The sequence below is a fragment of the Apium graveolens genome, chromosome 9, assembly GCF_009905375.1.
Source record: "Apium graveolens cultivar Ventura chromosome 9, ASM990537v1, whole genome shotgun sequence".
NCBI lineage: Eukaryota > Viridiplantae > Streptophyta > Magnoliopsida > Apiales > Apiaceae > Apium > Apium graveolens.
The window spans coordinates 230922727-230946815 of record NC_133655.1 but is presented as its reverse complement, the minus strand read 5'-3'; the positions used below and the strand labels follow the sequence as shown (position 1 = coordinate 230946815).

The 24089-nt window shown below is 35.9% G+C and overlaps 1 protein-coding gene across 1 annotated transcript; it reads right to left on the bottom strand.

Moving 5' to 3' along the window:
* Window positions 1–1793: 1793 nt before the first annotated feature.
* On the bottom strand, window positions 1794–7113 carry LOC141686023 (elongation factor Tu, mitochondrial-like). The gene is made up of 9 exons (XM_074491090.1): window positions 7090–7113; window positions 5954–6040; window positions 5694–5803; window positions 5516–5579; window positions 5370–5432; window positions 5172–5228; window positions 3615–3822; window positions 3035–3093; window positions 1794–1859 (listed from the first exon to the last, which is right to left on the bottom strand). The coding sequence occupies exons 1-9, from the start codon at window positions 7111–7113 to the stop codon at window positions 1794–1796; spliced, it is 738 nt and encodes a 245-aa protein (XP_074347191.1).
* Between the last annotated feature and the right edge of the window lie 16976 nt (window positions 7114–24089).

Genomic DNA, 24089 nt, shown 5'->3' with positions numbered 1-24089 from the left:
CACTCAAGCACCTTTAATATCTAAGCCTAAATTTTTGTACAAACAAATCACAAACACCTTACTCAAAATACCAATCACTTCTAGCCAAACCACCCTAAAGAAAATCTCAAACCTACCTTCATTTAAGCCAACGATCAAGACTTATTTCAAGACTGTTGGGAGGAAACCAAAGAAGCTGCAAGTTGAAAATAGGGTTATCTGGAATTGCTTTAATCAGACTGATTTTCTACCTTTAAACTGGTGCATCACAGATGATGACTACTTTTAACAATTATCTGAAGAAATGGTCAAAGTTTGGGTTGTATCATTAAGAGAAGTCAAAATCTATTATCAGGATGGCTCCTTCACTCTACTTAGCAGGGAATTAATGGATACACTTTCAATCACAGAATTTAAAAGGATGATTAGCTTAATGAAGGACAAGGACATAAATACAAGAGCATGGAAGGCTGTGATGTATGTATGGATGAGTGAAAGGGATGAAAGAAATGCAAAAGCAAGGGATGAAAAGAAAGAAAGAGATAGGAAGAATGCAGAAGAAATTTCCATGTTTGAACAAAAATCAAATGAGCTCAAGGCAAAGGGGACGAGTAGAATTTCAAAAGATGGGCACTTTCTAAACATAAAGATTGCCAGTTACTAAAGATTCAGAGTTCATTACCTCAATGGTTATAAACTGGATGATTGGTTCAGACTGGTATAAGCCTTGAGAGGGACAGAAATTCTTCAAGAACTCAATGTGTTTATAAATCTCAAGGACCTCATTAGGAAAGAACCAGGTTATGAATATTTCACCTAGTTTTTGTACTATTAAACTAATGTATTTGCTCAATGTATAAATGTTGAAATTTGTCAAAACTGTCAATTTTTATGTATTTGATTTTAGCTTGGGGTTAGTCTTGTTATCAGGCATGAATTTGTGATAAACAATATTCTCACAAATTGGGGGAGATTGTTGTGCAATACATGCCTATACAATAACAAGACTAAGTCAAATTGACAACCCTAAGATTTAGTTGTTTGATAATCAACTTTATATTTGTATTATATTACTTGAGTCTGTAAAGTGGTTAGAAGATTAGACTGGAGTATTTTTCTGTAAACAGTTCAAGCCTAAGTAATAAACTTTAGAAGAAGATCAAGTTAGATCATGCCTCAGAGAAATGATACAGAAGCTTGAAGTTGAATAAATCTGTTTTATGAAAAATATTCTAAGTCAAGATATCGACAAGTCATAGATCAAGCAATATAGAGAAGTCATTCGAGAACTCCAGAATGACTTATCGAGAAGTCCAAAATGGATTACAGAGAAGTCTCACAGTTATCGACAAGTCAAATGAAGATATGAAGATTGAAGATATTGATGAGTCATTTCTGCATGGAGAGAACTCACAGATATCGACAAGTCAAAATGAAGATGTGAAGATTAGAGATATCGACAAGTCAAATTATCATTAGAGATCTCAGAGATATCGACAAGTCAAAATGTATATAGAGATCTCTGAGATATCGACAAGTCAATTCTACATGTAGAGATCTCAGACATATCGACAAGTCACCTAACATGCAAATATCAAGAGACCTCGACAAGTCAGATATACCTATAGAGAACTCATAGATCTCGATAAGTCATTATACTTATCGGGAAGTCACTTCTCTATAAAACAAACTGGAGATCTCGACATGCCTCTCAAATACAGAATGCAAACAAATGAAGATTCAAGATTATCAGTCAAAAACCGATCTATCAACTAGATTGAAAAGTCTACAAAGTAGCCGGGGAGAATACAAGATCAAGGGTCAAGATTAACTAGACAAGGATGGTCACTGGCCTGCAGATTCTGCACAGATTTGCTAAGCTAGAAATGGAAATAGAAAAAAAATATTTTAGAAAAGAGTTTAGTACATTTTAGTGCAAGTTTTGTAAACCGGTGTTGTTAGTGTATAAAGCATGCACTGATTTTTAGTCTAAAAGTATAAAACAGTTTTACATTTTCTTGTATTCTCTCAAGTAAGAAGCTGGGTTCTTATACTTTTAAGAACACAGAATTTGTAGTAAGACAAACTTAATTAATACAAATTAAGTGAGTTTTGAAATATTGTGTATGCTGAGCTTGTTGTTTTAATTCTACTAACATAATATCTCTACAAATTAAACTGCTTTGTTCACATACCATTATCCAAACTTCAAAAAGGATAAAAATTAAGAAAATACATTCACGCCCTCCGTGTTGTACTCAATAGCTAACAACAACCCTTTATATTATTATTTATATTTATAAGGATACAAATTAGCTCTCAAGTTCGAACTTTTAATTTTAACTAGAATTGTACACATTCAAATTAAAATTCTCGTTTTAAGTCTATAATTCTTTATTAAGTAATTTTATATGATGTTAGTTATATTAATTATTTTATTAAAATTATAAATAAATAAGATGAAATAAAAAAAATATCAAAATAAACCCGTGAATCGCAAGGATTTTAAAGCTAACATATAATAATTAAAAAACATTAAAGATCGCGTTGAACCCAGATATAATGTCTTTTAAAACCTTGAACCCTCTTAAACACCTTCAAAGACTATATTCTTCCAAACAATTAGATTTCTATTTAAATGCAAATAACATGCCATCTGATTTGGTCAAATATTATGTTTATATTGTCAAACCAAATTGGCAAATTCACATATTGAGATATATTGCTTTTGACAACTTGGAGAGAACAGTAGATAGATGACAACTTTATCTGCAATCTCATAACAAATCTTAACATTCCCTCGTACAGAAAGCAGAGCAAATTTACTGAGGTGCCATTTATTAGCAATGAGCCCTAAGACAAAAAAATAATGTTTCTGAAAGGAATATATTAATCTGCACTTGGAAATAAAAAAAAACTAGACCTTGAAGCAGCTGGTGGTGGTTACATGTTATTGCTAATACTCACAAAAACTGCACCATGTTCACCTCTGTTGTTGCAGCCATGAAACATAGACTCTGATGGGGGGGACAATATCCAGCATCTATTTTAATACTTTTGAAACCACCCCTGCTCCAACAGTTCTACCTCCTTCTCGCAAAGCAAATCTCTGTCCTGTTTGAACCACATAAATACTCTCATATAATCAAATATAAAAAAAAAATGAAGAACAATGTTCATATGGAATTTTTTATATAGCTAGAAGTATGGGACATTTCAGCTATAATTGTATGATGCAATTTGCCCAAGCGATTGGTTATCTTGTTTATTTTGAGCACATAATAAAACATTCATCCTTTTCAAGGAATTATTCTCGCATATAGACATTTAATTTTGTAGATCTAAGCTGACGTTTAATTTTGATCAAGAAGTTCTTTGCACTATAGACATGGTACGCCAATCAATAGTGGATAAATTATTACTACGCCCTTCCCTGTTAGCAGATCATAACATATTTTGAGACTTGAAAGTGCACATTTTACTATTTTAGCTTATTTAGAATCTGGGAGAAACGTGTTTTGTAAATATGTTGAGCATAGATTCTTATCGCGGATGAACAAAGAAATTTGCATATTATTTTTAATGACATGTCAAACTGCTCTTAAAACAGGTTGATAAAATCTGTCAAAACAAACCTTTTTGAAGAGGTACGGGTGACATTAACTCAAAAGTGGCAGTCACATTATCACCGGGCATCACCATCTTAACATTTTCAGGCAGTTCTACTTTCCCAGTAACATCTGCTGTTTTCATATAAAACTGAGACATGTAATTTGAAAAAAACGAGGTATGGCGACCACCTTCTTCTTTTGTAAGAACATAAACAGGGGCGGAACCAGGAATCTAACATGGGGGGACCAAAATAAATAAAAGTAGAAAACATACCGATTTATTTGAGATGTGCACGTCTTTCTTTGATCAAATAAAAAGAATCAATGATCTTCTCGGCAGAAATGGTCTCCGCAATCTCCTTTTCAATATACACTATCAAATAATCCCTAAGAAATTCATCTTCCATTCGATTGCGAAGACTTGTTTTCACAATTTTCATAGCAGAAAAAGCTCGTTCAGATGTTGCAGTAGATGCTGGAAGAGTCAAGACAAGCCTTAATAGTCTATCAACTAATGGATACATGTCAGTTTTCCCTGTGGTTACCAATCCATGACATAACAAGACATCTAAAAGCATAATCTTTTCCATTATTTACTTTCCTCCAACTGTTAAACCCCTTGACAGTAAAAGTATTCGAGCCACACTTTCCTAATGGAATTTTAGCAAAAAGAAAACAATAAAAACAATATGCTGCATCTTTTTTTTGGGGAGTACTCTAACCAAGGAAATTTATCAAACCAACTCTTTTGAAATCGACGGGGATGATTTTCTGGACCGGAGAAGGGATAAACTTGCACAGGTTGATATGGGCCAAGATCAATGTATGCTCTCCTAATTAAATCTTTTTTATTTGGATGATAAGTCTCAATTTATTTACGCAAACCAGGATCACGTATTAACGAATTGAAATCAATAATTTCATCAGTGAAATCAGAATCAATACCTTCATTAACAATCTCTGGATTTTGAGGATTTTGCTCGGAGTTTCTGTTTATCCCACCAAAAATCAGAGGCTCAACTCCATCTCCAGTGACTTCAATTGAGGCGGCAGAAGGTTCTTCATCTTCACAAGTAGTTGTTTGCTTCTTCTTGGGTTGAAAATATGATGTAATATCTTTTCTCTTACTCATATTTACGGATTAGATGCAAATGTAGAGTAAATAAAGAGAGATGATATTAGGGATTGTAATTTTGTAACTTGTATGTATAGTGTGTATTGGGGGTTTTGGGACCGGAGCAGAACAACTGAACAAGTATGTTCTATTTTTAGATTTTAGTTTTAAGCATTTTTTTTGTTTCAAATTGTACTATCTTTATCTTATATGTTTATTTATTAATTATTAAGATTAATGAACAAATTCCATGATTTCCATCTAATCAATATTATTTTGAATGAAATAATTAACAAAATCAATAAAATTTTGTATAATCAATTCTCAATTTCAATTTTTTTTTAAATCTAGGGGGACCAAAAAATTTTTTGATAGTAAATTTTAAAATTTTATATTAAAAGTTTGGGTTATTCCGCAGTTGGCGGGGACCGGGGCTCCTTTCGGTCCCCCTAGTTCCTCCCCTGAACATAAATCTCCGTTTCAAACCGTATGGAGGTTTTTAAGATGCCAGGTTTGGAGACTACCTGTATAGACACGGAAAATACAAAATGTTGACTGATCCTATATAGAAGACACATAATATTTGCCTAGATTGATGACATCTTGTAAAGAGAATCTTCTTTGAATGTGGCACCCTTGTATGAACATGAGACATCTCATCTCACCTGTCCACGCTGTACATCATCGCGTTTTAAACCTCGCAGGAGAAGACCTACATTGTCACCAGCCTAAAAGAAGATCGATGTATTTGTAAATTTAGACTCTAATTATGTTAAATTTATTTGATAGTCGTCTGCATAAAATGCAAAACCTGTCCATTATCTAAGATTTTCTTGAACATCTCAACTCCAGTAACTGTACTCTTCAAAGGCCCTCTCCCTGCAAAGGACATACAAACAGATGAAATACAATAAAGATATTGGTAAGTCCAACCAAATGAGGAGTAAGGGGGGAAGTTAAATGGCAAATGCATGCTGTCCCTTAATTACATAATATGCAAAGTGTTCGATTGTACCTGCTTTAGCCCTAAAATCTCAACCTCCTCACCAATTTTGACGGTGCCCTGCTCAATACGCCCAGTGACAACGATTCCACGCCCCTTTTCACGTATAACAGCAAAATACAATTAAAATACAATTCCTGTAAAACTAGAAGCAAATTATCAGCATGTAATAAAGAAGTGAACAGCTTACACTTAAAGTAAACTCAATACTGTATATAGAATGATAGACAAACAATGTCTGAGAACCTGAATCGAGAAGACATCTTCAATTGGAATCAAAAAAGGCTTGTCAAGCTGACGGAAGTCATTCCGTTGCAAATTAGTAACAAATTGCTAACGGAACTCAAAATCAATATAATAGTAACGAAGACCCAACGAAACAGTAACATATATTTACCAACGGAAAATTTTGTTGGTAAAATATGCGGGAAAAGATCCCGCGGAACTGGCAACAGATTACTATCAGATATTTGCTAATGAAATAGTAACGAAATTGCAATGAATTAGTAACGAAGTGCCAACGGAAAATGTTCCGTTCGTAATACGTTGTTAAGTCGTTACAAAACTAGATCGGTTAAAATTACCACGGTTATTGTTGTGTTATTAAATGTAGGCCTCACATTTAATATTAACAACCTACTCGTTAATTAGTAAAAGCAGTAGTTGAGCTGCATCTCTCATTTCTTAACCTTTTATTCAAAAATCAATCTACTTCGATGTCATTCTATTACTAAAGAGAAATATTCTGTTATCAAAATTTATTAACGGAAATTTCGATGTCATTCTATTAGTAAAGATAGCAACTTTACCAAATCAGTTGGTTTATCGTTGGATAAAAACCGAGAATTTTGTTATTAGGCTGTTGTTATTCTGTGGTGAAATTATTAAGGAAAATGAATTCTGTTAGCACTGATTTCCCAACAACGTTAACTCCAACCGATCATTTCGATTGTCATTCCGTTGACAGACTATTTTGCCAACGGATTCCCCTGACATGCTAATAGAATTTCTGTTATTAGATTTGAATTTTCTTGCCGTGAGGGTAGTTTTTCCATGATCAACGTGACCTATGGTACCGACATTCAAATGGGGCTTCCTGGACCAAGATAAATATAGTACTGACGGGATACGTTAAAAGCAATGATCACCGTTGGAGGTACTACGTAAACATATTTGATCAAATATGCCAACCTTTTAATGACTAAAGAAACAAACAGTTAGACCTTGGGGACGCAAGATTTCAATACACCAGACCAATGAAACTCCATACCAATGTTCGATGAACAATAGTATTCAAAAGAATAGTTATTATGTATAAAATATCAAAATGGTCATTAAATTTGCACATCACTAAAAGCTCTGAATCGACTAGTAAAACTCACAAAAAGTACATGGTACACTGTCATCATTACTTTTATAAAATATAATCAATTGTGTTAGGTTTTTAGTTAATAATAAGTCCTAGTCTTCGGTATTCATTGGCTAGTGGACACAGGTTGAATTAGTCATGTTTGTTTCCGTTTTTTAGCAGTCATGCAGTAGTTGTTTAGTGGCTTCCTTATTTCTAGTATAAGTGGTTGTAATGTTATTTCTATATATTCTGTATTGCTCAGAATGAAAATAATAAGTTTTTGTTTCAAGTCCATATTGTAGTTTACATTTGGTATCAGAGCAATAACTTGAGAGATCTGAGAGTAGTACTAAACACGTGAGGAAGTACAAGAAATGAGTTCAGAAGCAAGTTTTACAGCAGCGTCTATTCCAAAATTTGATGGAGATTACGATCATTGGAGCATGGTCATGGAGAACCTCCTTCGTTCAAAAGAGTTTTGGGTTGCTGTTGAGAAGGGTTACGTTGAGCCAGCGAGCAGGGAGGGATTGACACCAGCGGCAATAACAAGCTTAGAGGAGATGAAGCTGAAGGATTTGAAAGCTAAGAATTACTTGTTCCAGTCACTTGACAAGACAATTCTAAAGACAATCACTCAGAAGGAGACATCTAAACAGCTCTGGGATTCCATGAAGGTGAAGTGTCAAGGAAATGCTCGAGTAAAGAGAGCTCAACTCAATCGATTACGCCGGGATTTCGAGGTCTTGGTAATGAAGCAAGGTGAAGCAATCACTGATTACTTTGGTAGAGTAATGACGATTGCAAATGACATGAGGAATTATGGAGAAGATGTGACTGATGTCAAGATCGTTGAAAAGATTTTGAGAACACTTACTGATAAGTGGAACTATATTGTCTGTTCCATTGAGGAAGCTAAGGATATAGATCAGCTGTCTGTGGATGCATTACAGAGCTCTCTGCTTGTTCATGAGCAAAAGTTTAAAACAGGTGAAGAAGATGAACAAGCATTAAAGGTAAATCATGAAGACAACTATGGTGGAGGAAGACAACGAAAATCTGGTTTCCGAGGAGGTCGAGGACAAGGCAGAGGCAGGGGTCGTCAACCATGGAATAAGGCAACAGTTGAATGTTACAAATGTCATAAACTTGGGCACTTTCAATACGAGTGTCAAGCAAACTTTGCAGATGTAGAGGAACCTGATGAGATGGTGCTAATGGCATATACTGGGGCGATTGAAGGTGACAAAGACGTTGTGTGGTACATTGACTCTGGGTGCAGCAATCACATGTGTGGTGATTTGTCCCTTTTTCGTGATGTAAAGAAAGGTCTCAGCAAGGTGGTCAGATTGGGAAACTCTGCAAGTATGAATGTAGTCGGCAAGGGAAGTGTATGTCTAACCATAAAAGGGGTCAACTATGTGATACAAGATGTGTACTATGTGCCTGGTTTGAAGAATAATCTTATCAGTGTTGGACAACTGCAAGAAAAGGGCTTGGCTGTACTAATGAAGTCAAATGAGTGTCGTGTTTATCATGACGAAAAGGGTTTGATATTTCAAACCAACATGACAACAAATAGAATGTTTGTGTTGGTATCCAAAGCCAAACCAATTAACAAGGAACACAAGGACGAGAATTGTCTTCAAGTAATCACTGAAGAGGCTGCTTATCTCTGGCACAAAAGATTTGGTCATCTTAGTCACCAAGGATTGAGGACATTGCAGACAAAGGGGATGGTGGAAAACTTGCCAAGTTTCTCAGTAGGCGAAATTGTGTGCACTGAGTGCTTGAGAGGAAAGCAGCATAGGGATGTAATTCCAAAGAAAAGCACATGGAGAGCATCTGCACAATTGGAACTGATCCATGCTGACATTTGCGGTCCAATCTCTCCAGCTTCACAAGGCAGAAAGAGGTACTTCATTTGTTTCATTGATGACTATAGTAGAAAAGCGTGGGTTTATTTTCTTATTCACAAGTCAGATGCATTTAGCACTTTCAAGTCGTATAAGGCTCTTGTTGAAAAGGAAATGGAGAAATCCATTAAATGCCTAAGAACAGATCGGGGAGGCGAATTCACATCAGGAGAGTTCAACGAATTCTGTGAGAAAAATGGGATCAAGCGCCAATTAACTGCTGCCTATACACCACAGCAGAACGGAGTTGCAGAGCGAAAGAACAGAACTGTGATGAATATGGTAAGAAGTATGTTGATTGAGAAGAATGTTCCAAGGAAATTCTGGGCAGAAGCAGTAAACTGGGCAGTCTACATTCTTAATCGATGTCCAACAGCAGCAGTAAAGGAAATGACTCCAGAGGAAGCTTGGTGTGAGGAGAAACCTTCAGTAGGACATCTAAGAGTCTTCGGGTGTATAGCACATGCTCATGTACCCGATGCTAAACGAATAAAGCTCGAAGATAAAAGTAACCGTTGCGTTCTTGTTGGTGTAAGTGAACCCACAAAGGCATATCGACTACTTGATCCAACTTCCAATAGGATCATTGTTAGTCGGGACGTTGTCTTTGAAGAAGATAAACAATGGGATTGGGAGAAGAACACTGAAGAAGATAACGCTTTTGATCTAGAGTGGGAAGATAGTAAGGAAACAAATGGAGATTCAGATGGTGGAAATGAAGAAGAAAATGCTAGTGAAGAAGACGAAAGTACAAGTGAAGATGGAAATGCATATTCAGGTGGTGGAAATTCAGGTGGTGAAAATGCATATTCAGGTGGTGGAAATGAAGAAAACAATACAGAAGATTCTGGAAATGAAGAAGACAACGCAGAATCTTCTCCACTAAGGGAATCTCGAAATAGGAGAACACCAGGCTGGATGGATAGTTATGTGTCTGGAGAAGGTTTTTCTGATGAGGAGGAGACCCACTTGGTCTTATTTGCTACTGCTGCTCACTCCTCTGATCCTACTACATATGATGAAGCTGTAAAAGACAAGAAGTGGAGGGAGGCTATGGATGTTGAAATGAAGTCAATTAAGAAGAACAAAACGTGGGATCTCATGGACCTACCAAAAGGAGCAAAAAAAATAGGAGTGAAATGGGTATACAAAACGAAGTTGAATGAGCTTGGAGAAGTACAAAAACACAAGGCACGTCTGGTGGCAAAGGGGTATGCTCAGGAATACGGAATTGACTATAAAGAAGTCTATGCCCCTGTAGCTCGTATGGACACAGTTCGAATGATCTTAGCTCTTGCTGCACAACGAGAGTGGAGTGTGTTTCAGCTTGATGTAAAATCAGCATTTCTTCATGGAAAGATAGCTGAGAATGTGTATGTGGAGCAACCAAGAGGCTATGAAAGAAAGAATGAGGAACAAAAGGTCTATAAGCTTAACAAGGCCTTGTACGGGCTCAAGCAGGCGCCTCGAGCGTGGTTCAGCAGAATTGAGTCATATTTTAAAAGAGAAGGGTTCAAGAAGGAAGATAGTGAGCAAACGCTGTTCACCAAAGTCGAACAAGGTAAGTGTTTGATTGTTAGTTTATATGTTGATGATTTAATATTCACTGGAGATGATGAAAGAATGATATGTGAATTTAAAGAGTCTATGATGAAAGAGTTTGATATGTCAGACTTGGGTAAAATGAGGTACTTTCTTGGCATTGAGGTGGCTCAGTTCAATGGTGGTATATTTATAAGTCAAACAAAGTACGTAATGGAGGTGTTAAGGAGGTTTGGAATGGAGCATTGTAATTCTGTTGGAAATCCAATGGTTCCAGGAATTAAAATGTTCAAGGACGAAGATGGTGTGGAGATGGATGGTTCGTTTTATAAGCAGCTGATTGGAAGTCTTATGTACTTAACTGCAACGAGGCCAGACATAATGTATGCAGTTATCTTACTTAGTAGGTACATGTCAAGGCCTACAAGTATTCACTATGAGTCTGCAAAGCGGGTGTTACGGTACTTGCAAGGAACAGCAAAGTTCGGTATTCTTTACAAGAAAGAAGGAAATCATGTTTTGGTTGGTTTTACTGATAGTGACTATGCTGGATCAATTGAGGACAGAAGAAGTACATCAGGGTACGTTTTTATGCTAAGTGGAGCTACAGTGTCTTGGTCATCTCGAAAGCAACCTATAGTGACTTTAAGCACAACAGAGGCTGAGTTTGTAGCAGCTGCAGGGAGTAGTTGTCAAGCTATATGGATGCAAAGGGTGCTAAAGAAGATAGGCTACAGAGGCAGTGAGTGTACTCTGATTTTCTGTGACAACAGTTCAACCATTAAGTTGTCAAAGAATCCAGTGATGCATGGTAGGAGCAAGCACATTGACGTGCGTTATCATTTTCTGAGAGAACTTGTGAATGATGGAATAGTGCAACTTCAGTTTTGTGGAACAAGAGATCAACTAGCAGACATTCTTACTAAACCTCTGAAACTAGAGACATTTCGAGAGCTGAGGAAGAAGCTTGGTGTTTGTGAAATCTCGGGGATTAACTAACTGCAACTGCAGTCTAGTTCAAGGGAGGGAATGTTAGGTTTTTAGTTAATAATAAGTCCTAGTCTTCAGTATTCATTGGCTAGTGGACACAGGTTGAATTAGTCATGTTTGTTTCCGTTTTTTAGCAGTCATGCAGTAGTTGTTTAGTGGCTTCCTTATTTCTAGTATAAGTGGTTGTAATGTTATTTCTATATATTCTGTATTGCTCAGAATGAAAATAATAAGTTTTTGTTTCAAGTCCATATTGTAGTTTACAAATTGTGGTGCGAGTTGAGTGACAACTTTGACGATTAACAAATGAAATACGAAATGAAAGCATGAAAAAAATCGTATCTTCTCACATACGTTCGTGCAAAAGTGGCCATAGATCGCCATAAGATAGTCAATGTTGCCACATTTCCATACGCCAATGAGTGATCAGAGATGAAACATCGAGTCGAGCCGGAGATGATTGATAGCAGTTGGTTGGAGTGACGGGTTTTGAGCAGAAACAAGGCCATCTAAGCTCTATGTATCACGATTGGTTTTAGAATGGCAGCTTTTGTTAGTCTAAATTTGTAACAACAGATTATTTCACTCAGAAGCTCATGCAGCAGCAACAGAAATTTAACAAAGGGTTTTAGAGCAATGTGACTGAGATTTAACAAGTTACAAAATCGGTTAGCGATGTTGGGCCTATTTGTTAGGATCCAAAATGTTGAATCTGATTTTAAATAGGAAAAAGAATCCAGATTTACATTATTCTCACCGCTCATGTTTAGTAATTCTAGTTATTTAATGATCTACTTATCTCACAATAGATAATAAACTAATTATAAGTAGTATTAATTCTTAGATAAATATATGAAAAAATGACAAAAATAACCTCTTTTTTTTAAAAGGGAACAAAACTAATCATTATGAAAAAATAATCAATTTTAGTTCATTGAATACTCCACTGATAGTTGGGTATTTCATATATGACATGTCAGTTGGATATCTCAATTTATACAAGATACTCCTCCTTTGACAATTAAATATCCCATATATAGTGAATAATCAAGTGATAGTTGGAAGTGAATAATTCAGTGACAGTTGGGCATTCATAAGCTATAATTGGTCAACTTTTAGAAAATGATTATCTACGTTAATTTTATATAAAAAAAATGTTAAACTTGTCCTTTTATCGCAAACTGTTTATATGTTAAACTTGTCGTTTTATCAAAAACTGTTTATATTGCAATTATCATCGGGTTAAATTTCAATATGGTCACTCAACTGAAGGGCACATATCAGAAAACACACTCAAGTTATCGGCGTCTCACTTGCACCACTGTAGTTGACAGTAATGATAGCCCCGTTAGTCTTCGTTGTTGACTTGACGGGAGAATTGACGTGGCATGCATCAGTTTGACAGCGTGTATGTAACGGTTCTTTTTTTGATGTGGCTGACTGCAACGACTACTTCCTTTACATCTCAGTCAATATATAACAATTAGGGTTCTTCATTGTTGAATGAACCCAAATACAAATTCTCTTCATTTCACTTTAATTTGGCTTATATAGTTTATGTTGATATGTCAACAAACAGAAGCCCCATGGGTAGAAGCACTGGAAGTTCCTCCTCTCTACAGTCGGTGAAGAAGGAAGAACAGAAATTGTGTTTTTGTGGGAGATGAAAGGCATATGTTATAGCCTATTTGTTTATTCGAGGATTTAACTCAACTCAAATAAGAATGTAATAAGTAAATAGTGGATCTATCGTCAGAGAGATCTCACAAAGTATCATCTGTCAAAGGATTAAGAAACATTGTTCATCTATAGACTTGAAGACTTAATTCACTGGAAGAAGCTCAAGAAATTGATCAAGCCTCAGTGATATAAATCAAGATTGTGGATTTAATCAAGTGACAGAGATCTCGTCAGGGTATCAATTAATTACAGGGATTTAATCCGAAGAAAATCAAGACATGAAGAAACATCACAGAAGTTAGTCATTCATGAACCAGACAGTACATCGAGTGTCAACTTTGAAGTGGTGAAATGGATTCAGTGATTTTCAGAAGATTGTCAGAAGAGTGGTTGCTGTTCAAGATTAGTATTAATTCTCTATTAATTAATTAAGTCATATAATTTAATTAAGAAAATAAATTAAATCTGCAAAGATTAATTTATTGATTAATTGAATTAATTGGTTAATTAATTCTGAATTAATATTATGCATTTTTCAGAAATGATTTTGGATTAATATTCAAAAAGAAAATCAGCAAAACAAACTTGAACTGGTATGACAATTGGATTGTCATACCGAAAGTCTTTCCAAGTCTTTCTAGATAGTCCTACCGAAAGTTCTACCAAGTCAATCAATTGTCCTACCGAAAGTTCTACCAAGTCAATTGATTGTCCTACCGATAGTTCTACCGGTTAAAAGGATTGTCTTGCTAGTTCATTTTGATTGTCTTGCCGAAAGTCTTACTGATTCAAGTGAAGTCGGTTGTTTACTTAAACAGAAGCAGAAGATCATTTCAATAGAGACATTGAATACAGTCAACCACTGAAGAACACAAAAACAAAAACAGAAGCAGAGAACTTATTGCAAATTCTCAGAACATTAATTTCTAGTATTTATTGTTAAATCTAATCCACTAGAAATCCTTTTATTGTTCTTGTGTAACTATCTAGCGGATCAAAATCCCTAGAACTTAATCTCAAATCGCTTTTAGCATTTGATTCTAATTATTTCAAAAATAGAAAAAGTTCATATCGAATTTATTCTAAATTTGTGATAATTAATTTGAGATTAATTCCTTGTAATAGATACCGTTGTTGTAACACCTTTCAAGTTTAATAATAGTTTTATTTAACTTGAATTTTGTTTCACATTTTATTCCACATTAAATTCGATTAAACGGTATAGTTTGTATTCAACCCCCCCCTTCTACAAACATATTGGGACCTAACAATTGGTATCCGAGCCTTCTGATTAACGAACCAATCAAGATCCTAGACTTTTGTGATTTTTTCAACTTCTTGAATTTTTATTTCTTCAAAAAATTCATAATGACTACACAAAAAGTTGGAACCGTTAAAATTCCACTGTCCGATAAAGAAAATTATATTATGTGGAAGAAGAAGATGCTCTTGTTTTTACAAGTTGCAAATCCCAAGTATCTGGACGTGTTAAAGAAGGGTCCAAAAATTCCGATGGTTATTGAACCAGAGGTTATAGAAGATGATGTTGTAATTACCAAAGCTAGAACCTATGCAAAGGAGCCTGAAGATTTTACTCCTGCTGAAATGGAAGATGCCTCCTTGGATGCTAGCCTTCAATTAATTTTAATTGATTCCCTTGATCCCTTGATGAACAGACATGTGATGAACTGCAAAAAATCCAAACACATCTGGGAATCTATTGAGATAATTAATGCAGGCACAGAGGAAGTTAGGGAGAACAAGTTAGAGATCCTAACCTCTGAGTATGAACATTTTAAATCCAATCCAGGAGAAGGAATCACTGAAGTGTTTGAGAGGTACAATGCATTGATCAACAACCTGAACATAAATGGAAAATATTATACACTCAGAGAGGTCAACAAAAAGTTCCTTTTAACACTGCCAACTCAACTTGAACATAGAGTAACTGCCATAAGAGAAGCGAGAGATCTGAGTGAGATTTCTTTGGAAAGACTCTATGGTGTGTTAAAGACCTATGAGTTGGAGCAGATTCAGCAGAAGGAGGTCTACAGGAAGGGTAGAGTGGTCAGCACGTCTACTGCTCTAGTACCTGAAGGTCAACAATAACAACATCATCAACAACAACAACAACAACAACAACAATCTCAACAGTCAGAGAGAATGGTACAGTCTTCTAAGGCTGAAGAAAATGTGATAGTAGCAGAATTTGATCCTCCTACTACAAATCAATCAGGAGATGATTTTTACTCCTTGGAAGAACTAGAGCAATTGGAAGATGAGTCAATGACCCTGATTGTCAAGAGATTCTCCAATGTCAGATTCAAGAGGAATCTCAAGTTCAAGTACAAGTCCAACTACAACAGATTCCAGAAAGGTGGATCTTCATCCTCTAACACCAGCAGTGGTGGATACAAAACAGGGATGGTTGATCGAAGCACCATTTGATGCTTTAACTGCAATGAGTTGGGACACTTTGCCACAGAATGCAGAAAGCCAAAGCAAGTTAGGAAGAACTCTTATGATTCTAATCAGAAGAGTAAATCTGAAAGGGCTTATCTGGCAAAGGGAAGAAGCTGGGATGATACTGATAGTGAAGATGAAGAAGTTGGGAATCTTGCTCTTATCGCTATTGATGGAAAGACCTCATCGTCAAGAAAAGAGGTAAAATTTACTGATGCTGAATTAGTTTATCATCTTGGAGGCTCCTTAGATTGTGCTCGTCGTGATAATGAAATATTAAATGAACAAATCAAAGACCTTGAGAAAGAGGTCAATGAATTAAGACTTGTGCACATTAATCAAGACAAATTAAAAGAACAAGTATCTTTTCTAGAGAATAGAGTTGACTGTTATAGACAACTCGAAACTATTCTCAAAGATAAGATCACCGGTCTTGAGACTAAGGTTAAAGCTTACTTTAATTCTTGCTCGAAGGCTAAAGAGTTCTACAATAAGCAAGCTATTAATCAAACATTTGGAGTAGGTTATGATTACAATGTTGCTATTGGAGAATTAGGCATAAACTCCCTTCCTCATGTCTGTGCTAAAGGTAGGGAAGTACCATATGTGCTTAAGGGTGTTGATAAACCCCTCTATAAAGAATCAATTGCTGAACCATTTGATGAGACCTCCTTTATTATTAAAGAAGAAATACGTGCTGAAGATCTTGCTGATGAGAAGGTTGTTTCCAAGTCAAGTGTGTCAAAGGTTCCAGTCAAAGTTGTGAAAGCAACTGAGACTAACTCAGACACACATGAGTTGGATAACAAACATGCCATGTCTATCATGCATAATTTGCCTATTGTTAATCCCTCTCATAAAGCATGTGATGTTCCTGATTGTATGTCTTGTGCTTTTAATTTGATGTATGCTTATTTTAATCGTAAGTATGTTTCTAGTGATAAGACTACTCCTTGTCAGCATGTGAATAATAAGATGCATAATAGGTCTAAGACTGCTAGTCCTCCTAAAGCTAGAAAGGAGACATTTGTGCCCAAGCCTAAACAGAAATTTGTCAAGGTTGTTTACAAGGTCAAATGTCCAGTCGTTGAGAAAGTTGAGAACATAAAAGTTAAGAATGTTTTTTTCCTGATAAAGGTCAATTCTTCAAGTATGCCGGACCCAACCAAGTTTGGGTTTCGAAGAAGGTCTAATCCATTTGTACTGTAGGGCATTAAACAGGTGGAACCGGTAGTGTGGATTCTTGACAGCGGATCGTCAAGACATATGACCGGAGATAGAGCCCTGCTATCAAATGTGGTTGAGAAAGTTGGCCCAGTGGTTACTTTTGGAGATAACAGCAAAGGTTTAACTGAAGGATATGGTTGTTTACATGCTGGAAATGTTATCATTGAAAATGTGTATATTGTGCAAGGACTTGAACACAATCTGCTTAGTATTAGTCAGTTCTGTGACAATGGCTACTATGTTTTATTCGACAAGCTGAAGTGTCAGATTCTGCACAAGAAAAGTGAAAAACCCTCCTTGATGGGAATCCGGAAAGGAAATCTGTTCGTAGCTGACATGAACTCTGGAAGCAATCCTGTAATCAATTGTTTCTATGCAAAGGCATTGTTAGGTCACACACACTGTAGAAGGGGGGTTGAATACAGTGTATAGCACAATCAAATCGATTTAAAGAACACAGATAACAAACCACAAATCTTATTTTACTCAATAATCTTTGTTACAATGTGAAACTGTCTTCTCTCAGTGATGAACAAATATCACGAGAGCTGCTAGTGTTATAATGAATAATATTCTCGATTATGATAACACATATAGTGTAAACCCTATGTCTGTGTTTATATATTACACAGTTACAAGATCTTCTAATTGATATGGAATATAATTCTGCTTCCTAAAATATATCAATCAGATATCTTCTTTCACAAGTCTTCTATTCTTCATAGAATTCCTTCTTCATGCACATCTCTTCTTATGTTTGTCTTGATCTTCTTTCCTTTCAATCAACCTTTCCTTCTCTGTTCATCCTTCAGCACTTAAGTTCTTCTGATGATTATCTCATGATAATTTAAGTACTGATATCCTTAAGTACTGACTCCAGTAAATGCTGATTCCAAGTTAAGTACTGATCCTTCTTGCTAAGTAAGATCTGTAAGACTAAACATGAAACACATAAGACATGACATTATCAAATATATCTAACAATCTCCCCCAACTTGTAAATTAGCAAAATATACAAGTTCAATAGATATTTGATGATGTCAAAAACATTTAAGTACAAATGCATGAGAATTTAACTAGATAACTACAACTTACAGTCCTTGTAGCTTTTACCAATCTTACTGAGTCAATTTGAATCCAGAATGATTCTTGACAAAGTTTGATATCAGCTTTTCTTCTTTAATCCTCAGGACCTGAGACAGTGTAGTCTTGACTTGCTCCTTTTTTTATTTTTTTTAATTTCTGATCTCTTGAATGACAGGAGTTGTTCTGAGATAGTTCTTCAGCAAACATCTCTCAACATATTTAAGTTCATCAACCATCCTCCTTTTTGCATCTTTAAGCTCTGCAGTATCTTCACCAGTTTGAAAAATAGCTACTCTGAGATCATTTATCTTTGCTTTCTTTAACTCCTGATCCAGTCTGATGACAAAAGCTTTATCAGACTCTGGATTAAACTCAAGGCCCTTAATACCAAGATATGTTCTGATAACCGCAGTATTAGGCTTCATTTCAACAATATTACCCTTATGATCTCTGTACATAGGACAATAAGAACTGTCAGATTTTACAGAATAGAGCTTCTTCTGCCTTTCAATTTGAGTCTTCAAATACTCTGCAACCTTTTCTGTAAATTTGTCCTTCACCTGAAGTAAGAATAGTACATGCTCTAATTCTTCATAGTACTTCCGTGGTATATCTCTTTGCCTAATATGGTAAACCCTTCCATCAGTCATAAAATATAGCATTACATACTCTTTCAGGAATGTATGGTAGACCATTTGTACAGATTCCAATAAGTTTAATCTCTCAGGAGTTGCTCCAATACCTGGTTCACTCAAGGAAGTTGGATCATTTGTAGTATTACTTACTCTTTTCTCTCTGAAACTACCCAATCCAGATTTGTCTTTAGCTTCCTTCCCTGTAACAACCCTTGCTTCAAAGCCACTTGGTGCAGTCTTCAAAGGTTGAATCTGTGTAGCTCTTGTGAATCCTGATAGGAGTACATTTGAAGGTTTAACATGAGCAATGTCAGAGGTTTCCTTTCGATTAACTTCTGATATCAAGTCAACTTGAGCTCTGTCAGAGGTTGCTTGCTTCATCATTATATCAGAACTTATTTCACTTTTACTCTGAACAACTTGAGCTCTGTCAGAGGTTGTTTGTGAAATCTTCTTTGAACTCAGAGTAAAATCAACACCTTCAACAGAAATTTCTTCATCCTCAGGAGGCACATAAACCTTGATAGGTTCATCAACTTTCTCTTTGCCCTTAGACCTTGGATCTATCTGCAATTGTTATTTAACCTTTGTTACTTCAGGATTTGTCCTTTCTTGCATCACAATGCCTTTGGCCTTTGGAAGTGTCTTTTTACCAACAGAAACTTCAGATTTAGAATTGACCTTTTCTGTCTTAAGTCTAGCTTCTTCTTCCATCAGACTCTCCAAGTCCATTCCTGGATTTTCTTTAAGAAATAACTGTCTTGATATTTCTTCATCAAGATTCAAGAGTTCATCAGAACTTACTCTTTTACTAATATCAGAAATTATTCTTCTCCCAGTATCAGAACTTGTTCTATGACTTGTAGTTCCAGCTTTGCTTGATGAAAAATCTCTACCTTGACCATGACCTCCACCCATTCTAGAGTTTCCCTGATCATCTTTTTCATCATCCTTCTCCTTCAGTGTCTTATCAGATTGATATTTGGACTTAATTACCTTCTCCCCCTTTTTGGCATCAGCAGGTAAGAGAAGCAATTCCACTGAGGATTGGATCTCATTGAGTTGAGATTGCTGAGAAGCTTGATTTGTCAAAATTGCATTAATCTGAGATTGTTGCTTTTCTTGAGTTTTCTCAATATACTCAATCCTGTCAAAGGTAGGTTTGAAGAAAGTTTTCTTTTCAATCTTCTTGGTTGTTTCTTGCTTGATCAATTCTTCTTGAATTTTATGTAACTATGCATGAGTTGTTGAATGTAGACCTTGCAGATGTCTAGTGCTCAATACAGTGACCCGAAGTTGTGTCTTGAAATCATCATTAATAAACATTTCATCAACTTTTGTCAAGTGCTCAGCAAGAATTTCAGATGGAACAAAGGTAATGTTGTTCCAATCCTTAGTCCACTCCTGTCCTCTAGGAGTTTCACTCCAAGGTACTGGTGCTTCTTCTCTAACAAACTTCTTGACAAGTTCAGATTTAGAAATAGTCTGTGGAGGGGCATGTCCTGATGGACCAGCTGCATCAGCATTTGCAGCATCACCAGTAACATCATCATTTGCAGCATCAGAACTTACAGAATTATCATCTTCTGATAAAAGAACAGTATGAGAAGTTATGGAGGCATCAGCATCATCCTCTACTGTCTAAACGGTTTCCAAGTTCTGATCATCAACTACATCCTGATTCTCACCTAAAGTCTGATCCTCAACAACTGGATGCAGAGAAGATGTAGTAGGCATTTCAGTATGAACAGTAGCATCAGGAGTTTGTGTTGATGATGGAATGATGTGTGGAGCTTCTAAGTAAAGAACCTCAGGCACAACTAGATTTTGAACATCAATTTCAACACTTATGCCTGGGTCTTCTGTAGATACTGGTTCATGAATAGGAGACACAGGTGGTGTAACAACTTCCTGAGTTGGTGATAATGTTGCTTTAGCAAATACTGGCTCTTCTGAGATCAGAGATTCATGATCTCCTTCCTTAGCTGCTTCATCCTCATCATATATAACTGGCCTGTGAGCTCTCTGTTTCTTGTATCTTTTTGAAGGTGGGGATTCTTTAGAAGGCTCAGTAGAAGTCATTCTTCTAAGTCTTTTAAGGAGCTTAGATCCCCCCAATTTCAGTATCTTTCTGAGAAGATAACTTCTCAGCTTCTAAGATCACAGGTTCAGAAGCAGGAACCTGTGCATCATCTTCAGTATCGGATTCATCCCTCAAAACAAACTTCCTTCTCTTCTGCTTTGGCTGAGGTACTTTCCTAGTCCTCTTAGATTTGGAAGATGAAGGAGGTTCTGAAGGTTGAGATTGAGAGGTTTGAGGTGGTTGTGTAGATTTAGATGGTTGTGTAGAGGTGGTAGGTGGTTGTTGTGAAGTGGTTGGATGTACATCAGGATATAGTTTAGTGTACTTAACGGGATTGTAGGTTATTAAGGCTTGTTTGACAGATAAAGGAATTAAGAGGGGTCTTAACACAACCTTCTTATTATCAGTAGATAATAAGTCAGTAAAAGCTCACTTAGCTATTCGGAAAGGTGAAATTAATTCATCAAACCCGTGAGGCTTATTATCAGTACATAGGCTATAGATAAGCTGACAGAATCTTGCAAAATAAACAGTAGATCTATCTTCTGTCATTCTATCCCCAATGAAACCTAAAACAGCACTAGCATAATCAAAATCAGTGTGATTTATAAGAGCATACCCGATTTGCTGGCTGAATATGGGAATTGCATCAAAATTTGAGCATTTGTTTACAAAAGCCTTGGTAATGCAGTCAAAGAAGAAACTCCATTCTCTCCTTATGAAAGATCTCTTTAACTGGCCCAGCTTTGCCAAAGTCCTTTCGTATCCCAGACTTGCCATCATGTTTTGAAGAACTGGCTCATCAACAGTAGAGTAAACACAGTTCTCAGGTAACTGCAGTGCTTGTCGAACCGTAGACAAAGTCACAACGAACTCATCCTCCCCTGAAGAAAAAATGATGATTGGGGACCCTTGAACACCACCATCATCATACACACCGCTTCTCCAGAACTCCAGTACTTGAGTACCAGAAATTGCTTCGGGTTGATTCAAAGCATACCCAATATCAGAACTAGCAAGAAAGTCCTGGATGAAGTGAAGTTCAGAGGGTGCTTCTGACTTGCTAAGAATAGCAGAGAAGTTATTAGGAACAAATGTTGCTCCATCAAAGATTATGTCCTTGGGTGCCATTAAAATTTATGAGAAATTTGGTTGCCTGTATTGTGTTTGATAAAATGTCTAGATGAAAAGTCGTCAGTAGATGAGAGAAAACAAAAGTAAAGAGAGAGATAAAATATGAAAGTAACTAAAAGATTTGACAATCTTTCTTCTCTTTTACTTTTACACAAAAAGTAACCGTTGGACACCTGTCAGACATGCAGTAGAAAAATAATTAATGGATCCGGGAAAACAGTAATCATTACTTACCACATGCAGTTTTTCAAGGAAAAACCGTCCCACTTACCGAGTAAGCCCATTAATCGAGGTACTTCAGTTTTATTTCAAAATTTAAAACTGTTCCCACTTAACAATTATAACCACTGCAAAACCAATATTCTGAATAAAAATATATTTGTGAGAATGAGAAAAATAAATTAACGAAACAAGTACTGCCACGTCAGCATCAGGACTTGATCATAACTCATCAGAATATCGCTTCAACTTCAACAGAAAACCTGTTGCTTCAAAAATTTCCTCAAATCAACAGAATCTAATCAAAACATCCATCAGAAGATAAAATTAAAGTCGATGAAGTAAAGATTAATAATTTGCACAGTTAATGAATTTGAGAAACAAGGAACAAATCTTGCAAGTAAAAGAAATTTCATTAATATATTGGAGAAGTACATTTTATGAAATTTAGCAATTAAATGCAAACATTACAAGATAGTCCTATTCTACTTAACATCAACAGCCTTAGTCCTAGGCTAAGAAGACCTAACGACTAGTTTCTCCTGCTATTGACGAAAAGCACTGCAAGACGGATAATCCGTTCTTGCTGACGGAGAGCTTCTCTCATGTCTTCTTCCAGTCTGTCAAGATGGAGATGGTAGTCCATCTCGAAGAACAAGAGGTTTGTATGCACCTCTTGTGGAACTGAGTTCCAAATGTCTTCAGGAATGGCAGTGATATGCCACTCCTGCTGCCACTCAGCACAGCTTAGCTCTACGGTGTAGGTTTCATAGTTCATGAATAAATTGTATAGAACCATGATTGTGAATGAGTATGTAGAGAAAGTGAGAATTTGAGAAAGTGAAAGATGTGCTGGCTGAAATGAGATGTTGGTTTAAATAACCAACTGAGTATCAGGAGACGCAAGGAATTTGAAGAGGTACAGGTAAAATTAATTATACCTCGTCTCCCTAGACTTAGGAAAATAAAAACAGTCATTGGAAGTGTAAAACAGGGTTTAATGCGCACAAGGAACAAGTAATCAATACTGTGCAAAGACGTGTACCACTAACCCTATTTGAATTGACTGTTAATATCTTATCCGTACATATTCTGATATAAAATAAGACTGTTTCAGATTTTAACCGCAAATAAGTCAAGTAAAGAATCAGGATTTATTATCAGAACTTAGACTTATATCAAAAATTCACAGTCATCAGAACGACTTCTTAACTCGAAAAGTGAATGTTTTATTCCTATAAATCTTCACAGAAATACTGATATGGTTTCCTCAGAACTTAACCATCAGAACTTCCATCAGTACTTGTCCTCGGAATTTATGCAAATGACACATTAACTATTCATCTAAAATAACATTGATCACCATAATAATTTTCATCATTCATATGGAGTGTAAGTGTGTGCATTCAGCTAAATATCAGACAAGGAGTAAAGTCTGATTCACTTCAGTACATCTTAAAAATAAGGCATAACTAAGAACTTTGCTCAAAATCTGTCTTGATTCTGAAGTCTACTTTAGAATGAGTTTATGCATAAGTCCACCTCAACTGTTTTGTGCTCATTTTATGCATCTTTTGAAATTCCTTTTGACAGTGGCTCCTCAGTATAAGTGAGTCACGACTGCTTATCAGAATTTATGTTGTTTATCAAAGTATTTCTCCAGTAATCAGAGAATTTGAAAAGTCACCAAGAAAATTTTATTTTTGCTTTTCTAATACATATTACTTAATACCAGCAATGCACTTGGGTCGTCCCTTTCACATTTATTTTTCTCTAGATCTCAAAGGAGTACCTGATATTTATTCTTTTCTTTTCTTTTTCTTTTGATATGTGAGGTTTATCAGCACTTAGTATATTCATCAGATTTACTAACATCAGAACTTAACAGATAAGAAGCACTATTCTAGTTTTTGACTTAGTAATAAGATACACAAAGTAAACTTTAACTAAGCTCAATATCAGAATTTGCTTGTGTTAAGAGATTTCCATATAAATAATTACTTCAAACATGGGATCTTTAGTATATTAAAGAATACTAGGTCAGCATCTAGCACAGTTA